This window comes from Lagopus leucura, unplaced genomic scaffold (genome assembly GCF_019238085.1).
Source record: "Lagopus leucura isolate 7727_CA_CO unplaced genomic scaffold, USGS_WTPT01 Super-Scaffold_100035, whole genome shotgun sequence".
In the NCBI taxonomy this organism is placed as follows: domain Eukaryota; kingdom Metazoa; phylum Chordata; class Aves; order Galliformes; family Phasianidae; genus Lagopus; species Lagopus leucura.
The window spans coordinates 4647480-4671586 of NW_024962284.1; the positions used below are offsets into that span (position 1 = coordinate 4647480).

The 24107-nt window shown below is 41.8% G+C and overlaps 1 protein-coding gene across 1 annotated transcript in view; it reads right to left on the reverse strand.

The window, feature by feature from the left end:
- CSTF3 (cleavage stimulation factor subunit 3) overlaps positions 1-24107 on the reverse strand; it is a 43873-nt gene that overhangs the window by 1013 nt on the left and 18753 nt on the right. Inside the window, exons 4-20 of the mRNA XM_042882741.1 lie at positions 13402-13434; positions 12927-13024; positions 11448-11514; positions 11317-11351; positions 11070-11196; positions 8805-8882; positions 8461-8623; positions 7917-8026; positions 7370-7486; positions 6302-6376; positions 4870-5013; positions 4676-4778; positions 4009-4078; positions 2679-2874; positions 1448-1601; positions 962-1056; positions 784-844 (exon numbers count right to left, since the gene is read on the reverse strand). Of these exons, the coding sequence (XP_042738675.1) occupies positions 784-844; positions 962-1056; positions 1448-1601; positions 2679-2874; positions 4009-4078; positions 4676-4778; positions 4870-5013; positions 6302-6376; positions 7370-7486; positions 7917-8026; positions 8461-8623; positions 8805-8882; positions 11070-11196; positions 11317-11351; positions 11448-11514; positions 12927-13024; positions 13402-13434 (1726 nt within the window). The remainder of the gene's footprint in view (positions 1-783; positions 845-961; positions 1057-1447; positions 1602-2678; positions 2875-4008; positions 4079-4675; positions 4779-4869; positions 5014-6301; positions 6377-7369; positions 7487-7916; positions 8027-8460; positions 8624-8804; positions 8883-11069; positions 11197-11316; positions 11352-11447; positions 11515-12926; positions 13025-13401; positions 13435-24107) is intronic.

Consider the following 24107-nt stretch of genomic DNA (forward strand, 5'->3'; position numbering starts at 1 on the left):
CAGCAGCAAGTATGCACAGCAAGCCAGTTTCTGGTTAAGAACAGAGAAAACTTCCAAAATACCATATATAATTTAAGTAGGAGTTTTACTTTCCCTCTAACAGAAAGCAAATCCTAGCTTTCTCTTTGATCATTTGCTTCTTCAGCCAGCAGAGGAATGAAAAGCACCACGTGAGTCATCTCCCATGGAAGCCCAGCAAACAGACCTGTCCTCTTTGTACATGTCAGAACTCTACCTTCATTGTAGGAGCATTCCAGAACATTGTTCTGGAATTGTTCTCAAGCACTGCTTCAGTGTGCAGGCAGAGTTACGTCGACCAAGGCACAAAGTCAGATGACCAAAGACTTGGAATTTTCTCTAACAAAGTTTGCTAAATGCATTTAGCATTTCGTTAATATCTTGCTGCTAGGTAATCTGTAACCACGCTGCAAATTTGTAATTTAATTAATTACAGTTATTATGCTGCTACATGTACTGCCGCCTTCTTTGAAGGGGTGTTCTGAAAACCTTACTTTCTTTTAATGTTTACCACCGAAATGTTACTGAAGCAGCAGCTGGTGATTTTCAGCTTTTTTTTTTTACTTCATGTTGATTTCCTGCACAGTTGAACAAACGTCTCTAGATTGACCCCAGCCTACAACCACAGCCAACTCAACAATATGCTCTTAAATAATAATTATACATCTGCAGCTATACAGGAGGCCCGCGTTTTAGACAGTAATATCCATATGTAAAGTGAATCATACGCACTACCACAGACGGCAGAGTGAACAAACGACTTACTGTCTGGCAGTTTGCATCTTCTAAATATCTCCATGAGCTCATCCACTTGAACAAAGGGACCCTGTTTTGTTTAAAAAAAAAAATAAAACAAAAAAGAGATATTTCAAATAGAGTTCGTATATAATGTGGTTCTGTCCAATTAGAACAACTTCTACAAATTTAAGCTTTCAGAGCTCACCTGAAAACAAATAGGAGGTGGCAGGAGCTTCATTAGGACGACAGCTGCTGGTGGAACAGGAAATACACCTCCTGGTACAGGATGTAAACCTGGAGCTGTGGGAAGAAAAAGTATGTGAATCCAGTGCAAGACAGCAAGCCTTGTATTGCTTTAACAGCTCTATTATTAGGTGCGGATAATTACTACTCTGTTACTTTTGCCTAATTACATATGGTTGAGTTACTGACCTAAAGTCTATGAGCAGTGTATGCAACAGGTTATTACCACTTGCCAGACACAAAATCTACTTGTGCTTATTTTCATGTGACCTTAGATGTGGGTAAAACATACACGCATACCCTTAGCACTCCACTTAAGCAAAGCCTAACATTTAAGAACAGATCTGTGTGACTGAGGCAGACTGTGTGATTAGGTTTGCTGAGCATCCCAGCCAATAGCCTGTTGCTGGGTAAACCACGGCCACCGCAGACTGAACTTCTGACTTACGTGCTAAGTGTCGTGGCTGAAATGGAATCATCTGCTGGGTGTCTGGTTTGGGATATTCGGGTTTTCTGTCAACTTCATCTTTGAGAACAGGCACAATGGACGGCGCGACCACGGGGTCTGGGATTATAGCTGCCAGCTTGGCACGGGAGACGTCCTGTGAGAGCCAACAAGACAGCACTGAACTTGGCATTACCACGTTGTCTAAACTGCAGAACAAAACATCTCTCTGGACCACTCATTTCTTCTCGCTTTATCATAATGACAACAACAGCTGCCCTCTTAGAAGACCATCTGGGTAAAGCTTGCATATTGTCATCACACATTGCAGTCCTACAGTGGGACTGTTCAGCTGGGAATGGAAACACGTGGTTTTGTTTCAGAATGGAGCCGTATTTAGCATTTTTGAATGGCACCATTTTTAGGTTGAGAAGATTTAGGTGAACAGGTGCAGACCATTAAGCTTCACAATGACCATTTCTCCCTCATTTCATTCTCTAGCTTGCTCTAGCTGGAAAATAAATGAATTGTATGGCAGTTCACGTGCATCACTTCAAGTGATTCTATTATGGTATGTCACAAGAAACCGAACCAGCCCCTGGCCTGAATTGTCTTAGGTACATCTCAGACCTACGCTCTCTCAAACACAACTGTGACTTCAAAATATCTCTGTTGCAATGCCTTAAGACAAAAACGTTCAGTGGCTCACTGTGACTCGTTCCCACCTATCAGATCACTTTAAGATTGTGAAGCCCAACAGTTCGGCTGTTTTGCTAACTTCACTGACCTTTTTTTCTTCTCAGAAATCACTTATCTATATAAGAAATAAAAGGAAGTTGAGGCACTTGTTTGGAGATAGGAGCTGAAGGTTCTGTTCCTACTTACATAAGGGAAAGAGCAGTTTCTCCAGCAGAGCTGTTTCTGCCTCTGGCAGTCTATTAACACACAACTCCCATCTTACTGACTTCCAAAGCTCTATGGACTGGCAGGGGACTCATGCACCACTTAAATACATGTGGTCAGAAATGTGATGGGAGACCACTAGGCACAGGCTTCTGGCCTCAAATTTAAATTCCAAAAAGCGGCATTGAAGCACTTTAATTATCATTTACAATTGAAACAAAGGAGGAAGATTCTAACAGGAAAAAAAAAACAAGCGCTAAAGAAGGAACCGCTCAAGTTTGCTATGACTGAAACCAGTAACAGTAAAAGGAGGCATTACCCACTTACTTACCTTATAACCAAGAGCCTTAAGCTCACTTGCAGAGCAAGGGTACAAGTCCATGAACTTATACCTGTCTACAAGCAGAGCTGTTTCTTTACCCTCGTATTCTTCCTTGAATGCTGTAAACCTCCGTTTTTCAACTTTGAGGATACTGGCAAGGTCACCAATGTTGCTTTCAAAAGCTAGAAACCGAGCCCAGATTTCCCTGTAAAAGAACAGATAAACAGTTACTGAAGGAGAAAAAAGTCCATAATATAAAATCTCAAGATGAGAGATGCTCATGAGGTAAATCAGGGAACACACTGCCATCTCTAGCATTTATTAATTTTGATCTGTAGCATCCATTACTATCCCAGTGCCTCACATATTTTGGTAAAAGCTTTCAGTAGTAGAGGACTTGAGTCACCATACACTCAGCTCATCTCTGCAATAGACCCTGTCACGAAAAGGAAAGGAACAGGTTGCCCAAGGAGGCTGTGGATGCCTCATCCCTGGAGGCATTCAAGGCCAGGCTGGATGTGGCTCTGGGCAGCCTGGTCTGCTGGTTGGCGACCTGCACATGGCAGGGGATTGAACTGGATGAGCGCTGTGGTCCTGTGCAACTCAGGTTTGTGCAAAACCTCATGTCTAACTTGAGCAACGTCTGACCATACTTCTGGACATGGTTCAACTTCCACTTCAGAGTTCACCTTTGAAGAAGATACTGCTTTTAAATAATCTGTTTTGTTGTTTGTTTGTTTTTTCCCTTTCTTTTAAGGGAAATGTAGAACAACCATGCACAGCAGGGCAATAATTGATTTCTTAGTTTTGATGCCTGTGTGTGACAGTAATAATAATGGTGAACACCTGGGACACAAAAGGTCTAGTAACTATTCTGCAGAGAATAAATTTAAACAGCAGCAATGAAAATGTGCCAGTGAGTGGTTAATCTGTGCCTTTTTTGGTTCATTCATAGTTTTATTTTGGTTGCTTGGGCACAGTTCAGCATTCTCCTCACCTGAAAGACATCGTCAGCTTCCTTTCCTTACCTACCTGAAGCACCACTGAGTGGTACGTGGCGTAAGCTGCTGAAACTATTGAGTGCTTACCACGCAGCAGGATCTTGCACTTTCTCCCTCACAATTCCATGTCAACAAGGTTTTAGAAATCAACAAGAGAATGGCCGTCACCATAAGCAGGATAGCAACCTGCACAAATCTGTCTGGTTCCTGCTATTTTCGACAGCATTAAGGAGGGAAGGAATATCTGTAGCTAATTCTCTCTTTTTCCCTTGTTACTTTGTGCTACTTGTAGTTGAAAGTGGCTTTTCAGTGTAGCAAAGCATCTTTTGCAAACTTACCCCGATTTCTCAGGTGGGAGGCTCCCTGAAGTTAAAACACGCTCAAACAAAACCCTTGTGTTGTTGTCCTCTTTAAAAACAGGAGGAAAAAAAAAAAAAATTATATTGAGTAAAATACAGCTCATTTTGGTGTGGACACTGCACTAAAGACTGACATTCTGATACCTTGATTTGTTTTTCAGTAATGAGAACAAAACCTGAACATGCATACAACAATATAACAGCGTTAGATTCTACTGCGAATTTGCTATTTGCAAATTTCTTTTTGTTGTCACAATACACTTGTCCCCATAGAGGTTCTTTAGTAACAGCACAATTGCTTGCCATTTATTCAGGATAACTGTTTTTTTTTTTCTCAGCTTTCTTTAATTACCACAACGGCTTATCTCAGTAACTTTTAATTGGGCCCTGTTGTATACTCCTCCACAGTTATTAGACCAAAAGTTCTCACTTGTGAATGAGCAGCCAGCTCACTGTGATGGAGATCTACAGAAAGGCCTTGCATTTATTCACAGAGACCTACAGCTATTACAAAATTACTGACACTCTGACTCAAAAATATGTATATATTTATGCTTACAGGTGGCAGAAGAAAGCTCTACCTCTGCTCAGCTCACAGAGGACACAGCCCAATGCTTCCTCGGGCACCTCCGTGCGTGAAGCTTACCATTAAGGTGAGACAGGTAGTCAATGTATGCCAGTACATATTCTGGAATGTCTCCGTATTTTTTCAGCCCAAGCTCAAAAATCTTAAAGGCCACAGATTTATCCTGCAAACATTAAAAAGAAAAAGTCATCAGCTTCAGTGAGACGCACGCTGTCCCATGCTGCTTCAGGACCAAACCAAGCACCTGTAATTACCTTACTGCAGTAATACTCCATTAAAGCTGCAGTAACGTAGACGTGGTGGCGGGTCCGGGTGTCCTCTCTGGCCTTTTTAAATATCATTCTTCCAGATTTTATGCCTTCTGCTCGCCTTGCAAATTTCATATATTGGATGTAAACCTACAAAAGAGCATGTTAGCATTACCTTCAGTGATAACAAAGAGTGCTAGGATATGCAGCTTGTAGCTCTGCTTGAAAGAATCCTTACTCACAAATTACAGCTAACAAGGTGTATTGGAAACAAACAAGACTGTGTTCTGCCTCTGCGTTGCTATGCTAAAAACAACAAGGCAAAATTATCCACATATGAATTTAAAAAATGGAAAATACCTAAGACCAATTGCCCAGAGTGAAAATAGTTAAAACACACATTTCTCAAGGCAGGGGACTTAGACGAGTGTAATTTCCATAAGCTTGTACCTTCTGAGAAAGAGGATTTACTGTAAAAACAACAATTTTCCAATAAGTGAAGACACCCATAGGGCTAAAGAAGAGGCAAAAAGCCCATGGAAACCTCTTACTCTTTTTTATGGAAGCCAAGACACAGGTCATGCTGTCTGCAAATAACCATACCTGATCAGAACGTCAAGAATGTGCTATCTAATTCATGGGCTAATTTGTGATTTGCATTTCTTCCTCCGCTCACAATTAGATCACAAACACCTGCATTCCTCCTGTGGGAAGGGCTGGCCTGTGCCTTCTCAGAGGAGCATATGAGGAAAGCTTTGTAGTCTTTGTTTAATGAATAGAATATGCCAGTAAATGGATACCTTTCCTCTGGCACCCACCGGCTTAATTTTAGACCTCAGACCTTTTTACTTCTCTCTCCTGCTTTGTCACACCTATTTACAAACTAAGGCATCTGTTGAGGGCAGGTTAGCTTGCACCCTATTTGCTCTGTGCCAGCACAGCTGACACTAGGAACAACGCTGTTACGGCACAACAAAAATAGATGCACAGCAACACACCTTAACAACTACGTGGTGAACTACAATTTTATCTGCAAGCTTATTTTTACACAGAAGAATATATTTCTCTAGGGAAGGCAACAGGCAAAAGCGACGTGCTTTTAATCTGTAAAGGGGAGGCAAAGGGAAGTTTCAGCTGAGCCAGCAAAAAACGTGCACCAATTCTTTATGAGCTTTTTATAAAACGTGACACCTTCATAACTTCTTTTAAGAGATTCTCCAAAAGACACAGAGAGTAAATGCGTGCGTGACTTGGTGCATCTGGATGGCTGGCAGCCTGGAGTTACCAAACCAGCTGCAATCCTAATCCAGTTCTGCCATCTCCACCTGCTCAGCTCTTCTTGCGACCCAAAGACCTCACGTCAGCACTTCCCCGTGTGGTGGGTGCACTCAGGTGGAAATGCAAATGTGGAAGCACTCAATACAGGAGATCATCTTACCAGAGTGGGATCAATGTCCTCAATAGCCAAGAGCCGGTTATATATGCTGTGCACCTTCTCATACTTCATTCGACTCTAAAGCACATAAACAAAAATACAGACTGCTTAGTAATACTGCTACAGACCACCTGTGGGGATGCAAAAATCAGTATGAAGGAGAAAAAAAAGAGTTTTGTTTCTTTTTTTCCTCAGTTGGAAACAATATACGTCCACCTTTAATTTCCCCATTCTGTTTTTCCTAGTGTGCTTTTCATAGAGACCTGCAATCTAATTTAGTAATAGTGCAGCAGAATGGCCATTTTAGGTGTTCGGGCCAAGAAGACAATTTCCTTCCTCTCCAACAAGAAGTAACTTGCACAGCAAATATGAAAATCACCATCTTCACTTCCAAACCTACACATTTCAAAGAATCCCATTCTGTTTGCTGCCAACTGCAGCCCTCCATGCTGCGTTGTGCAACACTGAAAAACTTTAATAGCTGGTATGCTTTGGATGCTCGAGGCTGCCCTGAAAGCCAAGGGAGGCTTTTTCTTTAAGGGTGAAGATTGGTTTGCTTTTATGCCCCAGATCTTCCTGCAGAAACTCAAGTTACAATAAGCGGGCACAATGCACCCAACTGCAGATGTGTGAGACCTCAGCTGATCAATGGGACGTCGTCTTCATTCCTGATGGCTCATGTGCAAAACCAACCAGTGCCAGGCATCACTCATCGAGTCTGTGTAACACCGTGATAGCCAAGGGAAAATTCAGCCTCCAAGAATTTGACAGAAAAGATGCACTTCTACCCTATTTCGTAAGTGAAGAAACTGATGCTCTGGTAAATGTAAACTAACCAGTTTCACTTTCACAGTTGTTTGAAAAATGGAGTTAAGCGGAGAGACATTACATTTTCAAAACAATTAAAACTATGCTTTCTTTCCCTCCTCATTTTGTCAGCTTAGTCTCAGAAACATTGGATGGGATTAAAGTTAGAAGAATCAGTAAGTTAAATGTTCAGAATGCCTGTGTATTTGGTGTGTTGAAGGGAGATGCCTTTGGGTTTATGGCACGACATCGCTTTTTGCTCACCTCTTCATAATCTGCATATGCAAAATAGAGAAGCATATTCTTCTTTAGTAAAGTGCTGATGGCTCTCTCATAAATATTGGCAGCCTCATCGCTGAAAAGTTTAGCATTGTTCATGTCCTGTTATAAAATAAATGCGATAATTGTTCATATGCCTGCAGCCTGCCCGTGGATTCTCTTCTCTGCACAACAAGTTCCACTGAGCGCCCTCATCACACTCCAAGCAGGGGTCACTCATCTCCCCAGTACTGAAGGAATCAGATGTCAAAGAAAACCTCACAAGAAAACAAACCCCAACCTAAAACCAGACAACACTACAACAGTTTTTCTTAATTATTATCATCCCAGATGCAGGGTGAGGTTTGGTTGTTTTTTTGTTTTTTTTTTAATTAAAACAGATCCAAATTTAAAATTCTGAATGTGACACAACTTAAGATGCTTGAGATTTTTCACTCCCCCCTTGGATATTATTTGAGAAAACATTAACAACAGTACACCGTGTTAAAGCAATTAAATAAGAAAATAAAAAAGCTATCAGCATTCTCCTTACCCCTTTTTCAGCTAGCAGCTTACTAGATTGCTCAAGATACTGTGCAGCTTCATACCAGATATCTGGGTGATGTCCCAGAACCAAAAGGCATTGCTCATAGGCAAACATAACTAGGGGGAAAAATGTAAGAAATATTCCTTGTATATTATTGCAGAAATAGTACTACCTTGCACAATGACATACAGAAAACAGTGATTAAATTAGAAACCATTAATACGAACGGGCTTTGAACGGAATGATCACAATTGCAGTTTTTACATCATTGGAACTTGATGAATCACAACCAGCAACTCCCAAGTTTGGTGGCACACAGCCATAGCGCTGTACCCAAATCTACACATGGCTTTCAGCTTGCCTTCAGCAAAAACTAAACAGGCTCAAAGAAAAAAAATAAATCCACGCAATTCAAGAACGGAAAGAAAAAACTTGACCAACTTCTGCTACACCACGATCCCTGAATGCTAAAATATTATTATTTACCCTGGAGACCGTCAATGGAGCTAAGAAATAGAACCCTTCATACCCTACAGTGGTACCTAATTACCTCTTTTTGTGATGAGAGTCTGATCCTCTGTACGCAGAGGATTGCTCTTCTCCCACTGGATGTACTTCTTCCACATGTCCACCTGCTGAGCCTCCTGTGGGGTGTTCTGGGGGGGGACAGAGGGGGCATTGCGGTCCAGCCCCTTCATGACAGTCTCATATTCCTGGAACAGAAATGATGCTTTGAACAGCAGATCTAAGCATATTAAAAACTCACTTTATGAAACTGATATGAGTATTTCAGCATGCCAAGCTTAATGCCTTAACGTGCACTTTCTGTTCAAGTGAGAAGCATGTGTAATGCCCGTTTGTGGAATGGAATCAAAACGTATCAGAAGTTTGTACCTTTGCTACACGTCGTGCATTCATGTAGTCTCTACTCCTGTCTTCAATCATCTTCTTCGCTAAGTGAATATTGATTCCCTGCAGAAGGGCAAAACAAGGGAATTGGTAACATAGAATTGGTAATATACTGGCTCAACGTGGAATTGCCAAATCTCATTTCATACAGAAAGAGCCCGAAGGAGAATGCAAAAGTGAGCAGGAAGCTGAAAGCCATCTTCAAACACAGATCTTAAAAGGTTCTGGATTCCTCCTGATAAACGTTTCACACAAGGGCAAGAACCTATTTGCAAGGGAATAAATTCAATGCTAAAATTTAAGTGACTTGAAACATCTCAGTACATTTTAAATCTTACCACGGCCTTCAAAACACAATGAGCTTTACATAAATCAGATGGGGGAGAAAGCAGAAGCATGAATGTGTTTGCAAATTAGAATTTTCCTTTTAAATCGTGGCCAATGCCTACGCACAGAGCCGTGGTTCCCTGCCCAGCTGCTGTGTGCTGTCTACCAGATGAAGGTGAGGACAGCATAGGAACCGTTCAGCTTCCCTGGACAAGTCAAATCTCACTGCTCTGCCTCCTGCCCCGTTCCTGAAGCACTGGATGGCCATAGCCATCCCTCTGTGAGACCCACAAGTGCCTGGCACAATGCCCAGCCAGACAGTTGCTTGCTGAGGGCATGGTGCTGCCCCACAGCACAGCTCACACCATGGGGATGTGGGCCAAGCTATGGGGTCCCAGGAGCGCCTACCCGACAGAGCAGCTCTGATGGCAGTACAAGCAATGCCCTTTTGCCCAGGCCTGGGTCAGGGTTGATCTTCCTGAAGTGCTTGGCAGGATTTTGAGGAAACAACACAGTTTTAGTCCTGTTCCAAAGAGGCATCTGAGCTGGGTACCAACATGCCATGGGCACCAGCTGGCTTCTTGCTGAGAGATCTGGGACAGCCACAGAACATAAACCCAGCAGCACCCCATGTAGCCCGTGCAGCTGACATGACACTGCTACCCAGTTGCTACCAACTGAGCCAGCGGGCAAGTTGAAGGCTTTTACTCAAGCATGTTTTAGCTGCAGCAAACACACAGTAACCTTTGGTGCTAGGAGCTGCACACCAATCACTTTCAATGGGCTGTTGCTGCAGCAGTGGTTTCCCCTCAGATGAGCAGTGCTGTCTGTACAGCTGCCCTGTCCTCCTTGCCTCACCAAGAAGACACAGAATAAACACAGGCCAGGCGTTCTGACATTCTGACAGTCCATTCTGACAGCATTCTGTGTACCAATGGAAGTGGTAGGAACAAGTGGCAATAGTTTTCATTTACAGCATGGATGCGGAAGAGACAAAAGTTTATAGGGAGGCTGTTGGCAGTGGGATGGAGCATTTTCCAGCACAGAGGGCAGATCATTTGGTTCTTCTCAAGTGGCTGCCATGAGTGCAGCACCAGGCTACTGCAGGACATGCTCAGGGCTATGGGTGCCAGGAGGCACTCCTGCCAGCTCAACACGGTGGCCCTCCTGTCACCAGTCCTACAATTGGTGTGTAGTCAGAAACAAGGAGAAACGGTCCCTTCTTCCCTCTACAGCATATGGCTGACCGATGCAATGTGGGTGCAGTATGGGATGTAGGTGGGTGCTGTGGGAACGTGCCTGCCCAGCAGTGCTGAGCACAGAGGCATTGACTCCCAGTTCAGCACTCCCACCTGTGTGACCGGGGCAGGTTAACAAGCTGTTACCAGAAGTGTTTATGAAAGCTACTGATCAGCCTCTGGGTCATTGAGCTGAGGACAACGAGGACGTTGCTGATGGCAGTGGGGCAGCAGACTCACCTGAGTCAATGCTGTAATGGTGAAGAGCATTTTGTATGCACTTGAGAACGTGCAACTTAATACTGCAGAGGAAATCCAAACCATCACAGCCAAATGCCGTCATACCCACCATGCACTACTGTGCTTAGTGTGACAGTGTGACATTGACAGCAGTTCTGCTGGAAGGGCCATTCAAAGCTCACCACGACAACAGCCTGACCACCTCGGGGCTGACCAGAAGGTACAGCGTGCTCCTGAGGGCGTTATCTGAACGCTGACAGGCACAGGGCATCAACCACCTCCCTGAGAAGCCTGCTCCAGTGTCTGACCACCATCATGGTACAGAAGGGCCTCTTTGCAGAGTACCTGTTATCTCTTGCACCTAATTTAGTGGACCCGATTTTGGGCGCCGTACCTGATTATAAGATTATTTTAAGTCACAAACAAGTGTTAAGCTTTTGATTACCTCTTCGTATTTGTTATAATCTCTCCAGAGCTGCTCTATGTTAATCATTGGATTCACACACCCACGCTGGTACACCCTGCGGACAGCTGTTATCCTCTGGTTTTCTGCATAAGATCCTACAGCTTCTCTAAATGTTGGGGAGAGAGATTAATGTCAGCTGTAACAGATCATATCTGGTATGAACATTGACATTATATTGACTTAAAAAAAAAAAAAAAGAAACAAAAAAATCTTTCAAGGTACTTACACGCCCTTCAAAAAATTGATGTAATCCACCCAGATCTATTCAAGAAAAAATAGTACATATGATGAAATCAGTGTTTAACTGTACTTGATATCAACTTAGAAATAAGATGTGTTTTCATAGCAGAAACATACCTGGTACGACATGATTTCCATGCCAATCTTATCCAGAGCAAAATCATAAGCCTGAGCCATTTTTTCTCTGAGGAAAAGAACAAACCACAAAGACCAAAGGGCAATTCTTCAGTATTTTAAAAAATTCTTTATTCTGCATTCTTTTGTGCAGCAAAGTCTAAGCAAACCTTGAGGAATAAAAAGCATCACGCAACAGCTGAGAGCAGAACTTTGCACTGGGACATCTTTCAATTCTGCGTATAGATTTTTGTTTAAAAGAAAGCCGTTTGCATTTATTGGAGGCAATGTAGCACATTAATGGTTCCCGAGACCCCCTCCTTAAGAACGTGGGAATCCAAGCACACAAACTGCAGAGGAAGTGGAGAAGATAGAACTGCTGTCTACAGGCTCCTACCCAGCAGATGTACCCGTGGTTTCCTTTTCTCTCTCAAAACTCCCAAACCTTGTAGCTCCCCAGCAGCATCAAACCTGGGACAATGAGGAGCAGCTCCACATGTGGAACCCAGCCAGAATCTTTCATAAGATCTCCTACCCCCCTCAAAATCAAAGTGATTTTCCCAAAATTGAAGATGTTCACAGAATTTTTTCCTTGCCCAATTTCCAATGAAAACAGCTTTTACTCTTCCACTATCTTTTGTTTCCTTTCCTCAAATATTTTTCATTAATTCCCTAATTTTTTTGTCCATGTTATCAGGAAAAATAGAGGAAAGTTAAATGGGAAAAAAGATACAGGGTATAAGAGGAAAATACTTCTTAAAAATTATTTCAAAACGGTCTTTCAAAAAATAGAAGTCTATTTCTTTTTGTTAATGGATCAGTGACCATCCAGATTGCTGTAGAGAGGTTATGGTGGGCTGGGAAAGAAACAGTGCATAGAACGCTGAAAGCTACTGATATTTCTTGAAACCTCAAGCAGGAAGAAAAGCATCGGACTGTTGAGGGGATAATAAACGAGCAAAATGCAGTAATAAGAGACGAAAACTAACAGACGCCCTAGTTTTGACACCTTGATTTTTTTTTATGCTCGGTAGGCCTTCCCAAGCTCGCTCTAATAAATGATTTACTTTTATTATTCAAATGTAGCACCTCAAGTGGAAGCAATGTTGAATGTCGTGGAGACCCTGAACAGGGCAGAGAAGAGGGGGAAGAACAGTGCAGCCTGTGAGTGAGGAAGAGGCGCACTGCAGGTTAGCCCAAGCACCAGCCTCGGGTGCAGGGATCGCACGGCTGCTCTGGCTGCTCCCCTGCTGCTGTCCCACCTCTCCACCCAGACCCAGACTGAGAAGTAATTTCACTCACAAAGCTCACCAAGAAACTCTAAAGAAGGTGTTTCCAAAATGCAGATTAAATAGCATTACCCACAGACCCCACTCTATTGCAAACTCCCCCGGCAGTTCCGCAGTTCCTCCCACCCCTTCCTCCAAAATTAAGTGAAGATTCACATAACACGAATAATTCAGAGCAGCGCTGTCAACTTACTTGTAACTAGGCAGCTTCCCCTTGGTTTCACGTACATAGGAAAGGTAACATTTCCATAAATCAATGTGTAAAACCTTCATAAGGCATCGCTGAAATAACTGTTCAATACATCAAGAAGACGTGATCAGGATTCCAAAAATGTTAAGCTTCTACTTTTAACACTATGCACTACGAAATAAAACCTCTGTCTTTATAACTGAAATTTAAGAAATAACGAGGCAAACTACTCATCCTTTGACAAAAGCACCTTTATGCTACGCAAGGAAACTGGAGAGAATTAAGCAGAGAGATTCCTCTACTAACTTACTAATTACAGTTTGCTTACAACAAAGTCTATGTTATTGAAACTTCATATCTGTATTTTCAACAACACAATCAATGGCAGCTCTCCTTTTTTTTTTTCAATCTCGTTAGCTGAATCACAAGCTACTTGTTCTTGCTATAGAGTTATATGGCGTATATTAATAGGACTCACCTTTTCCACTTTGTCATAATTTTTTGCTTTAATCTACAGGGAAGCAGAAAAAAACAAATCACTTAGAAACTATTTTAGAATAGCAGGAATATATTCTGCATACATTATTAAGCATTCCAGTTTGGCTGGCAAAACTAATTAATTTCTATCTTGCAAAAACACAATTAAGTACATAAAAACCATATAACTAGCTTGGCTTTTTCAAGAAGTTCTTATATTTAATTTTTGACATCCATCAGGCCAAAACCCAGGTCTGAGTAGGCAAAGGTGCTTTCCTGTGCCCAGGTGTGGACACTCAGACACAACCCCTTATTTTGAGGAACTCTGTTGTCTTAAGTGCATGTACTAACTTAGGTACCAAAGCCTCCAGAACAAGATTTAGTAAATCTCCATTAAAATACCATGTTTACTAAAGTCAGAGGTTAACTCATTTTATATTTGAGCCCTTATTTCTCCAAGTGAACTCCAATACATCAAAGCCCTCACATCTGAGCACTCAGGCAGCAGACACCAACAGGGCACAGGCTGAGACAGCCTCCCATCCTCCTGCACCATGGGATTAAGCTATTGTACCACCTCGGTATGACTGGCACTTTAAAGCACAAGAGAATTTGTAACTGGAGCTTTAGGAAACATGGTCTACGGGAGGCCTACAGTCAATCTGCCACACAGCACAGCTCAGCACACAGCCTGCCTGGGCTGATGCCTCCTCAGCTTCTCTGCTCTCTTGCTGGTGCCCTGGCTCCCCAGGCTCCTCTGCACTGGTTCCCAACATCTCTCACTCTTGAACAAGATCAATTAAAAATGAGGGAGTTGAAGAGATTTTTGCTGACCTTGTGCCAGCAGCACTTTCAAACCAGAGCAGGATCTTGTCTGGGTTTGAATGATATCACCAAGCCCGAGTTCGCAGGGATTTAAACCTCATTACCTCACACAGGTTTCACATTCTTTTCCTGCAAACTATTTGGCAGGGAGGTAGCTGATTATAGCAGTGACAGACTGCAGAGACGCTGCTGCTCTGCAGTAGCATGACTTGAAGCCAGCAGGGCTGGGCAGTGCTGCTGGGCATGCCACAGCCTCACGTGCTGAGTTAATGGGCAGCCACGTACAGGCACACGTCCCAATTCTGCCTTCTCACAGCTTCTTGTGAGGACAGCACCATGCTTCAGACTGATCTCAGCAACTGTAAGGCACTGGATAAGCACAGAGCAACCCCACTCAATTGTTTACCAAAGCATTTTATTGGTGTGTGGCAGCACTGTCACTGAGCACCACAAGACGGAGCAGAAGGAGCACCTACCAACCAGATCACATGCGCATCCGAAGAATGGACTTTCACCTCAAGACCTTGGAAATGCTTTGCTAAGAAAAAAATCAGTATTCTTTACCTGCGTGTAACTCAAAGAACAAAGCATTCTCTACATGAGTTACCTGACACATGAAAAGCTGCTGTCCACGCTTGGACTCCAAGCCAGCGTTACGTATCTGTTACTCATTTCCAACATCTAATCCACAGAAGTGGTTTGATACCAGTATCTGAAAATTCAGCTCGCTAGTGAGATCTTAGCACCAATGAAGTGAGGAGGTTGGATATTAACATTTAAATAAATAAAAAGCAAAGCAAGAGCAACATTTGCCAAATCAGAGTGCATCCCACTGGCTCTCCCAGCAAGCCGCAGGGCTGAGGGCAGGGCAGCCTCCTCTCCCAAAGGGCTTTGGTGGGGTTTCCAACTCAGCCAACACCCTGCTGACCCGGCACAGGGACACCTGAGGTGGGGTAAGCACAGCACCACAGGGCTTTCCCATTACACATACAGGAAAAGGCAGTGATTGAACACAGGGCAGTGTTAAAGGACTGACACTAATGCAATTCCATCCCTAAGTACAAACAGAACGGAGTGAACAGTACATCTCTACGACAGATCATCCTCTGAAAAAGTCATTTTAAATGTGACAGTCCAACAGAAAGCTTAAGTCACCGCTGTATCAGCTCTGTACAAGATGAATTCATAACAACAGTCAGATTTCTTCATAGAACACACCCTGTACTTCCCAATAATGAACTTCATCAGCTTTCAAGGGGAAAATTCAATCTGTAAATGACATCACACTTCACTATTTTGAGTAGACTTATGAAGACGTAGGTACCATGTAAAGCTAAGGAAAGCAGGATACTTTAGTCATCTCGAGACTTAGAACTATTTGCAGTTGGCTAACAACACACAGTACACGACTAAAATGCTTGCTGGTTTTATTTAACCTTCCTAATGTTTCCTGGCTTTCACCAAGCTCCTAAGAAATTTATGTCAGCACATGGTCCTTACGGGTCAGCACAGCTTCTGCCACGACACTCATTTTCTAGAGACCTTGGGCTATTTCTGTATTTTTCAGTGACTATTCTCTGAAGAAATAATTGATATTCTCAAGCAGAAGAGGCAATGTTCATTTGCAGCTGCTCTCCCTGCAGTGCAGTGGGCCTTTTCCCCCAGCTGCCCTACCTGTCTCCCAGGCACTGTTCTCCCTGGCTTTGGCAGCTTCCTGGGAATTGTGGCCCGAAGAGAAGCTCCAGGTGCAGCTGGCAGAGGGCACAAGCTGGTGAGGAGGGAACACCAGGGCAGCACCAGCACTGGCTTCCCTGGGACATCCTTCACACTGACCGGTATTTCTAACGCTATTTCCTAAGGTCAGGTTTTGTTACAGTACCACATGTACAACACCTTTAATGCTTTCTTTGTTTTAAGAACACATACACGTTTCAGCAGAGAAAATTAAAACCAAAGCATCCACGTATTTATTCACACTAGGTAATGTGTTATTAAAAAGTTAATACCGAAAGGGAAAATCAGACTATGCCAAATTCACCATAACTGAACCCATGCGTGCCAAACATTTGTCCTTTTCTTTCCTTTTAAATAATCTACTATCTACTGTCAAACCTGGTGAGATGTAATTAGCATCTCTACTCGTATCAAGTAATAATTATTAATTAATAAAATACATGCAGGTACATTTGCACCCATTTCCAATAGACGTTTGGGGCTGGCTGGAGAGGTGCTCTCACTACATTTGCAGAATAAGTACTGTTAGGAACAGTACACACTGTTCACACTACTCAGAGTGCCTCAAACAAATGCAGGATGACTTCGAAAGTATTTTTTTGAAATGTGGTGTAGCACAATTACATGGTTGTGTGCCTCAATTCCAAAATCTGTCACAGAATGAGATTCTAAAAGTTCCTTACGATTATTCTATGTCAGAAGCCTCCAGCTGCTACTACAAGGGTTATATCTAGAGCTTCCTCAGTCATGGCATTACATCAAACCTTAAAAGCTGTCTCTGCTAGATATGCCAAAATTCGGAAGTATCCTCACAAGATGCCATCATCAGTGTAAAGCAAAAGAAGTACCATTTTGCAACCTGCTTTCTCATCACAACTACCTTCTGGGTTTCACAGCTGTTTTCACAGGGTTATCACATACACTACCATGTGTTTGTACTTCTATTTAAATCTGCCTTGAATTTTCTCAGAGTATTTAAGAATAAATCAACCGTACAGAATATTGTTTAAGCCAATGAAAAAAACCTGTATCTCTTCTAATCCAGCTATCAGTTAATACCCCCACAGGCATTGAAAATCCTTTTTCCAAATCTGGGAACAGAAAGCAGACGTCACAGAATCACAGAACGGTTAAGGCTGGAAGGGACCTCTTGAGAGCAGCTGTCCTGCTCAGCAGGGACACCCCGAGCAGGTTGCCCAGACCACGTCCAGATGGCTTCTGAATATCTCTAAATAGGCAGCCCATTTTAGTTCACACCTTGGTGCAGTTTCAATTTCCACATACAGACAAATCTTCAGAACTACTGCTTGCCTCTGCCTCCTTACAAAAAATAACAGCCTCTTGGTTCTGCAGAGAGGCACTTTGTTCATGTTAATCATGGACAACTCTGGGGTACCACTGCCAAAAAAACAGCCAGAGGCTGCACAGGAAAATACTGCATCATAACCAGCCTTAAAACAAAGTTCTGAGCATAACTGCATTACATGATTTTTCTAGTAGGAGAACAGTACTGAATTACAGTCACCAATTTACTCAGTACCTCATTTCTGATGTCACGTATATTTTTCTTTTCTCAATCTGGGTTAGAAAAATGAAGAAGCAATTTCTCACGTGTATTTTTTCTTTCTTATCACCTGTTTCATTCTACAGCTACGTCTTCTCATTTTGATTCTTTGCGTTTTAATGCCTTTTTAGAACACTTCTCATTCCTTCAAGACCTGAGCAAACTCAACTTGTATTCTTAACTGCACTGTTGTTTTCCTTCTCGATGAACTCATTCCCATTGCAGCAAATTTTTCTTATAGAGTAGCGTAATTCAAGCAAAGCGCAGAAACTGGCATTTAGAACTCGTGATGATGAGCACATCACACAGAAAAAAAGACAATTTCAGTTATCTGTCACTTGACTGCCCTACAGAACTGACATTTTACAACTGCACACATAGAAGGTGGGGTTGAACAAGAAGTGCTGCATGTCTTTTACCTGTTAGTGCTGGCTCAGTCTATTGAGTGTTTTCTTTCCAGTATGGGTTTTATTTTATTAATCTATTTCCTCAAATTCATCAATGCAAAATCATTAAGAAGTTTCCTCTAGCAGCTTGGGTACGACAGCTGTGCTGAACAGAACTTGGTACTGGTATATAATCACAGCTATGCTTCCCCAGTCACTTCTCCTGTTTAGGCTCATTATTTAGCATAAGCATTTCTTACAAGCCTATTTAAAAACCAACAGACCATGCAAGCTGTCTAACAGACACCTTCTTCTGTTTGCAGTCATGTAGCTGCAAACAAGAATTCCCCACCACGAGAAAGACTGGTCTACATTACCACTACAGTTACTGTAAGATTTCCAAGAGAATCTTTGATTCTCATTTCCTTCTTGTTCAGCCAATTTTCTCCCCTTCTCCTTATCATCTTTTGCATTTAGCAGCTTCACATGGTTGTTCTGTGATCCTGCCTGTTGCAGTCAGGTGAAGTTGCTGAGTATCATCCATATCACTCTCCGTGTTCTAAAAGCTGCCCATAAAACTCCAAAGCCTGCTGACATACGTCTTAACTAGCACAGTCAAGATCTCACGTCTGCATCAGGAAGATGTGTTTCATACTATCTGCTCAGCAACACTCAAGAAAACAAAGATTTGCCTTAGATGTTTCAGTAACAGCAGCTAACTTCATGCTTTTAATCAAGATAACGTGAGCCGTTCCACTATTCTTTCCTAGTTGGGTCTGTATTTTACTGTACAACTCGTCTTCATATATGATAATTTTTAACCATTACCCAGTCTTTTGTATCTTCTCCAAATATCATTACACTTCTTTATTTAAAATTTCCCTGTTACCCCACTTGAAATTAACTGCGTGAAGTAACTTACAAATGCTAAGCATCCTATTATCCACTCCTTTGCAGGCATATTCAAATTCACACTGAGACTCTCAATATGTCTGCAATTTCTTTAAGAAAAAGTCAATTTTAAACATGGCTTAGGGCTTTAATTTAGTCTTTAATTTCACACTCGCTTTAAAGCCACAGCAAAAAACATCAGCGCGCAGGCCTGCAAACTGCCTTCCTGACTCTTCCTATGTATTTTAGCTCACTTCTTCTCATCTCTACTTCTCACCACCTTTTGTATTTCACAAAAGCAGTGGGAAGCATTTTCAGATGGTTGACATGAACAGATTATCAATCTGCTAATAACGATTAAGCTATTCACAGAGCAGCAGTGCTTTTGTAACCTAGTTTGAATTTTACAAATTTGTAGGGCTCAATGATGAAACGTCCCAAGATAAAGACCGGATGTCTTATCTGTTGGGTGGATCACTGAAGTTGTAAAGTTGAATTAAAATGTAAGCTTAAAACAAACATATTTGGCCCACAGACCCCCTAGTTTCTAAACTCAGGTAAATGATACCAAATATCCACCTCAACTGCATACCTCGAATGAAGAGTCCCTCAGCACTGGCAATGGAACACATTCCTCCAATGCTCTCCTTGGCTAGTTTATGGAGGTAACAGGGCACCAGCAACTTATTCAAGGTTTCCAAACTGAGCAGCATACACACAATCTGCCATCACCCCTAGCGATGCACTAACCCAGCAACACAAAGTTTCCTGCAAAAGACCTTAAAAGCAACTCAGGGATCAGACTGCTGCAAAAGATTACTTAAGGGATATGTGAACCATCCCTCCCCAGCAGAAATAATACGAAAAGCCAGTTGTTTCATCACAGATCTCACACAGGAAGCTCTGAGATCTATCTTAAGACCCTTGGTTTAAAATCTTTTACTTGCTTTTGACTACTACTGGAAATAAGCGTTCAGAACTGCAGTGCACAGCACACCAAAAAAGCAGCTCCTGTTTTGATTCTGGTACCCTCAAAATCTCACAGGCAAGGTAAGAAAGCAAAGTCTGTAAGAAAGAGGTATTTTCTACACAGTTTGATGACATAATAGCGGGTAAAAAAAAGGCAATTTAAGGGGACAGCCCGATCCTTATTAGTTGATTTTTTGTTATATTCATTGCATGCCTACAGACAGTTCTGATGCATTCATTTCAAATACACTTGCAAAAGAGTTTAACAACTGCAATTATTTCCTAATTGTATTACTGATTATTTATGGAATGAAGTTAAAATAATCCTCATTTTTATATGGAAGGTTTTAATACCCTTCTATCCATTCACTAAGATATATTCAGGATGCAGCTGAAAAAGTTAGAATTTCAGAGAGGCCTTATTTTTTGAAAGACTTTTAAAAATATATATGTGTACTTAAAACAAACAAACAAACAAACACAAAAAACCATACATAAGGGAGTAGTTACTTCATACAATTTCTATGCTGAGTGTGAAAAGGGCCAATATTCCAAATGATCAAATCTTAGGAATAGAAAGAACTGCTACTCGCTTGAAGTGGTCAAATTCATTCAGAGACTATGCATTAATTTATTAGCATGGAGGTGATCTAGACAAGGCTCTGCCCAAATTAAATGTAATACAACCAAACAAGTTTGGAAAAGAAACAAGTTTCTCAAACAGGAAGAAGTGGTACTAGAAGACGTGATGTAAAGCAATGCAGTGTTATCTTCTGATGGCTGCGATGGCACAAGAGCAGCCTGGCCTGTCAGCAGAGGACAAATTGTTCCTAATGTTGTCTCCACAGCTGGAACACAGAGAGCAATTTTAATAATTTGTTGCAAAAATGACCTGAAGACAAAGGTTGTTAAGAGCAGGAGGTTGGTGCCGAGACTCTAAAGATGCCTGTGGGCTCTAAGGTTTGACCACCAAAGACAACTGTCATCACAGGAAAACAAGCACTGGAAATGATCAAGTTCATACTGGAGAATAATGAGCACACACAAGTAAAGCACTGCATTCGCCCTCTGAACTTGCAGTTGACAAGACCTGCATTACATTACACGATAAATTGGAAACAAGTGCATTTAACTGCAATGTTGCAAGCATTGTAAAGAAGGGAGAAAGGTTCAGATCCTGGCATTGCTGCAGATTTCCTAAGAAATAGAGCAGAAACGTTTCTATCAGTCATTTACTGAACTGGGAAAATAACTGGCCTCAAAAATGTAAGATGAACCTGCTGGCTGAGCTGCTTCTTGTTCTACAGCAGTGAAACTTCCCAACTGAAGGGAATCAACCTGTTTTTCTAACACAGGCAGTTGCCTTGATCAAAATCCTTCATACATCTTCTACAAACAGAAGGAATTTCTGTACTTTTTCCTTCCTGAGAATACATACAGTTACGCAAAAGTTACATCCATGGTATTAAGAAAAGGAATGACTATAATTGAAAAGTCAACTAATTATCATGCTGCTTAGAACTCAAACAATGCTTTTCCAGTGTATCTATGCTCTCTCTTCACTTAAACTCAGTGCTATGAAACTTTTCAAGTGGCTTCCCTTCTCCCTCCCTTTCAAGCTTCAGCTTGACTCCTTCAAAGGTTAAAGCTAAGCCTGCAAGGCTTTATCTAAAGGAAGTCAGATTACTCATGAAACGGAGAGACCACAGTATATGTGCATCTACTTCAAACTAAAGAAAGCTGATATTAGGGCTTAGATACTTTCTAAGCTACCTTACACTTGACAATTGACTGGAGGAGTAGATTTGAGTGGAGGAAAAGCTCAAATTGGTAAAGAAAAAAAACCCAACAGATTAGACATTCCCACTCTTTAGAAATGAAAGGTGACATTTCCACTGCAAGTTGGTTTTTTGGTTTGTTTGTTATACAGATTTTAAACTTTGCAGATCAAATTCAAAATAACTTACACCTTCTCTAAGGGATTTTTTAAAAACAGCCCATGCTGTTTTAAGATCAAAGCCTATTTAAGCCAATTGTATGTAACTGTCTTTACAGATTCACTGAACTGCTCCTACTTGATATTCATCAGTACCGGATTAGCAGAGAGAAGGGCTGCTCAGACTTCAACTTCAGCCAAGTGACAACGTCATGTTCTAACAGTCATTTAACCTACAGCTAGGTAGGTGCATTTACAGTTTATTTCATGAGAAAGATGAAACGTAAAAGACCATTAAAAAGCAATACAGACACTTGTGGCCCACAAGTCTGGCAAAACAGACAGATAAAATACAACTGACATCACAGCTTCCACCTATCGCTCCCCATCTCAAATCACAGAAAACAAACACCAGATGTCAGTGACATACATTCAAGCTAAATATGCTGCCCGCACAAGAACTGAATGAAACACCTTCTAAGGTATTTCAAATTCAAACTTGATGGCAAGTTTAAATGATGTAATCTGTAGTTTGCCCATAATCAAGAACGACATACATCTTTTACATATCTCACAAATAGGCACAAGCATTAATCTATATTTTTACAGAGAATCCAATTAAAACACATAATCAGTTCAGATGATACAAAATCTTTGCTGAGGGAAGCTGAAGGACTTATCTGACTGCAAGCCAACAACTTTTAAATGTAAGGCTACCTAACACCAGAAAAATTGCATTATTCAGCTTACAGAAATCTTCAGTGTGTCCTGATCCAGATTCAGATCCAGATCTGAAAGGAATATTTGCAGAGATAAATGGTTGGACTTAACAAAGAAAGGTTATTCTTGGCTCCTAGGATAGAACAAAAAACCTGCTTACTGATCAGCAAAGCAGGTGCTGCTTTTATGTACACCAGTACAGAACAAAGAAATACAGGCACCCAGGGAGCCCTCTGAAGTTTCCTATCAGTAATGAAATGTTTAATATTAATCATCTATTCTTTGTTGTTTTTCCACAATTGAAAAATTGGGTTGCTTCCACACCCTGACACCAAGGGGTCCGTACAGAACTGGACGAAGCTGCTGTTGGAAACAGCAGGAACAGCCCGTTTGATATTTCTACCCCTCAAATCGAGCAGATAGGCGCACTGTTATATTGACAAAGATTGGATAGAAGAATACAAAATGCTTTCAGGTCAGATTTGCATTAAAGAATGCAAAACATCTGCCAGTTTCAAGCACTGAATTAAAAAATAGTAGATAGAATGTCATTTGACTTCTTCCATCTAATTTAGAGATGCACAGCTTAAATAAAACCATGGTATTTCTCCTTTGTTTTATTTGGCTGGTTTAAATTGAGATGGCAAGAGTGGCTTCTGATCTCACCTAAGCATAACGAACAGGAACACCAAACCACCATCATCTGTAGAAGTGACATGTAATTAACACAATAGCTTAAGCAATCACCCTTATCACTGGCAGAAAATACTTGGCTAAGTGAAATACAGGGCACCTCGACGAAAACGTAAGGTAAACTACCCAAACTGAGAAGATAGAGCTCAAAGCCAGGCACGGTTCTAAAGAGAAGGCGCTGAATTTCCTCTCGCTCAAACCTTAGTGTCAGAGGAAGATGGTGGTTGCACTTATTTTTGGTGTAAATATTGTGGTGATGCAGCATTTAAAAAAAAAGTCTAGAGACTTGGTAACACAGTGAAGCAGCACCATGGGATGCCTGTGGGTCAGCTGACATGAGCAGAAAACTTACATAACTGAAAATCAAAAATCATGATCTAGTCAGCTTTTAGCAACTCTGCCAGCCTGTGAGAAAAACAAACCACAGCTATAGTGCTGAATTCAAGCAGTTTGTGCACCTCAACTATCCTGTATGTTGGAGGAGCGGAAACACTCGGTATTAGCAATGAAATCATAGAATATTAAGGTTGGAAAGACCACTGAAATTATCCAGTCCAACCACCAACCCGTGACCACAAGGATCACGTTAGTGCAATGCCCACCCTTTTCTTGGAAACTTCTAGGGATGGGTTCCACCACCTCCCTGTGCAGTCTGTTCCAATAGCTCACCACTCTGAGAGGAAATTTCTCCTAATATCTAACCTGAATCTCCTTGGTGCATCTTGAGGCCATTGCCTCTTTTCCTTCTGCTGTTACCTGGGAGAAGGGGCGACCCCCACGTCACTACAATCTCCCTTCAGGCAGTCAGAGAGAGGCTGAAGGTCTCTCCTTGCCTCTTCTTCTCCACACTGCACAACCTCAGCAACCTTGGCTGCTCCTCATAAAACCTGTGTTTCAACTGCAAAGCTTTTGCAGAAATGACAGACTGACAACAATCCATCATACAGGTTTATGGTAACAATTCAGCAGTGCAGTCTTCCTTTGATTCA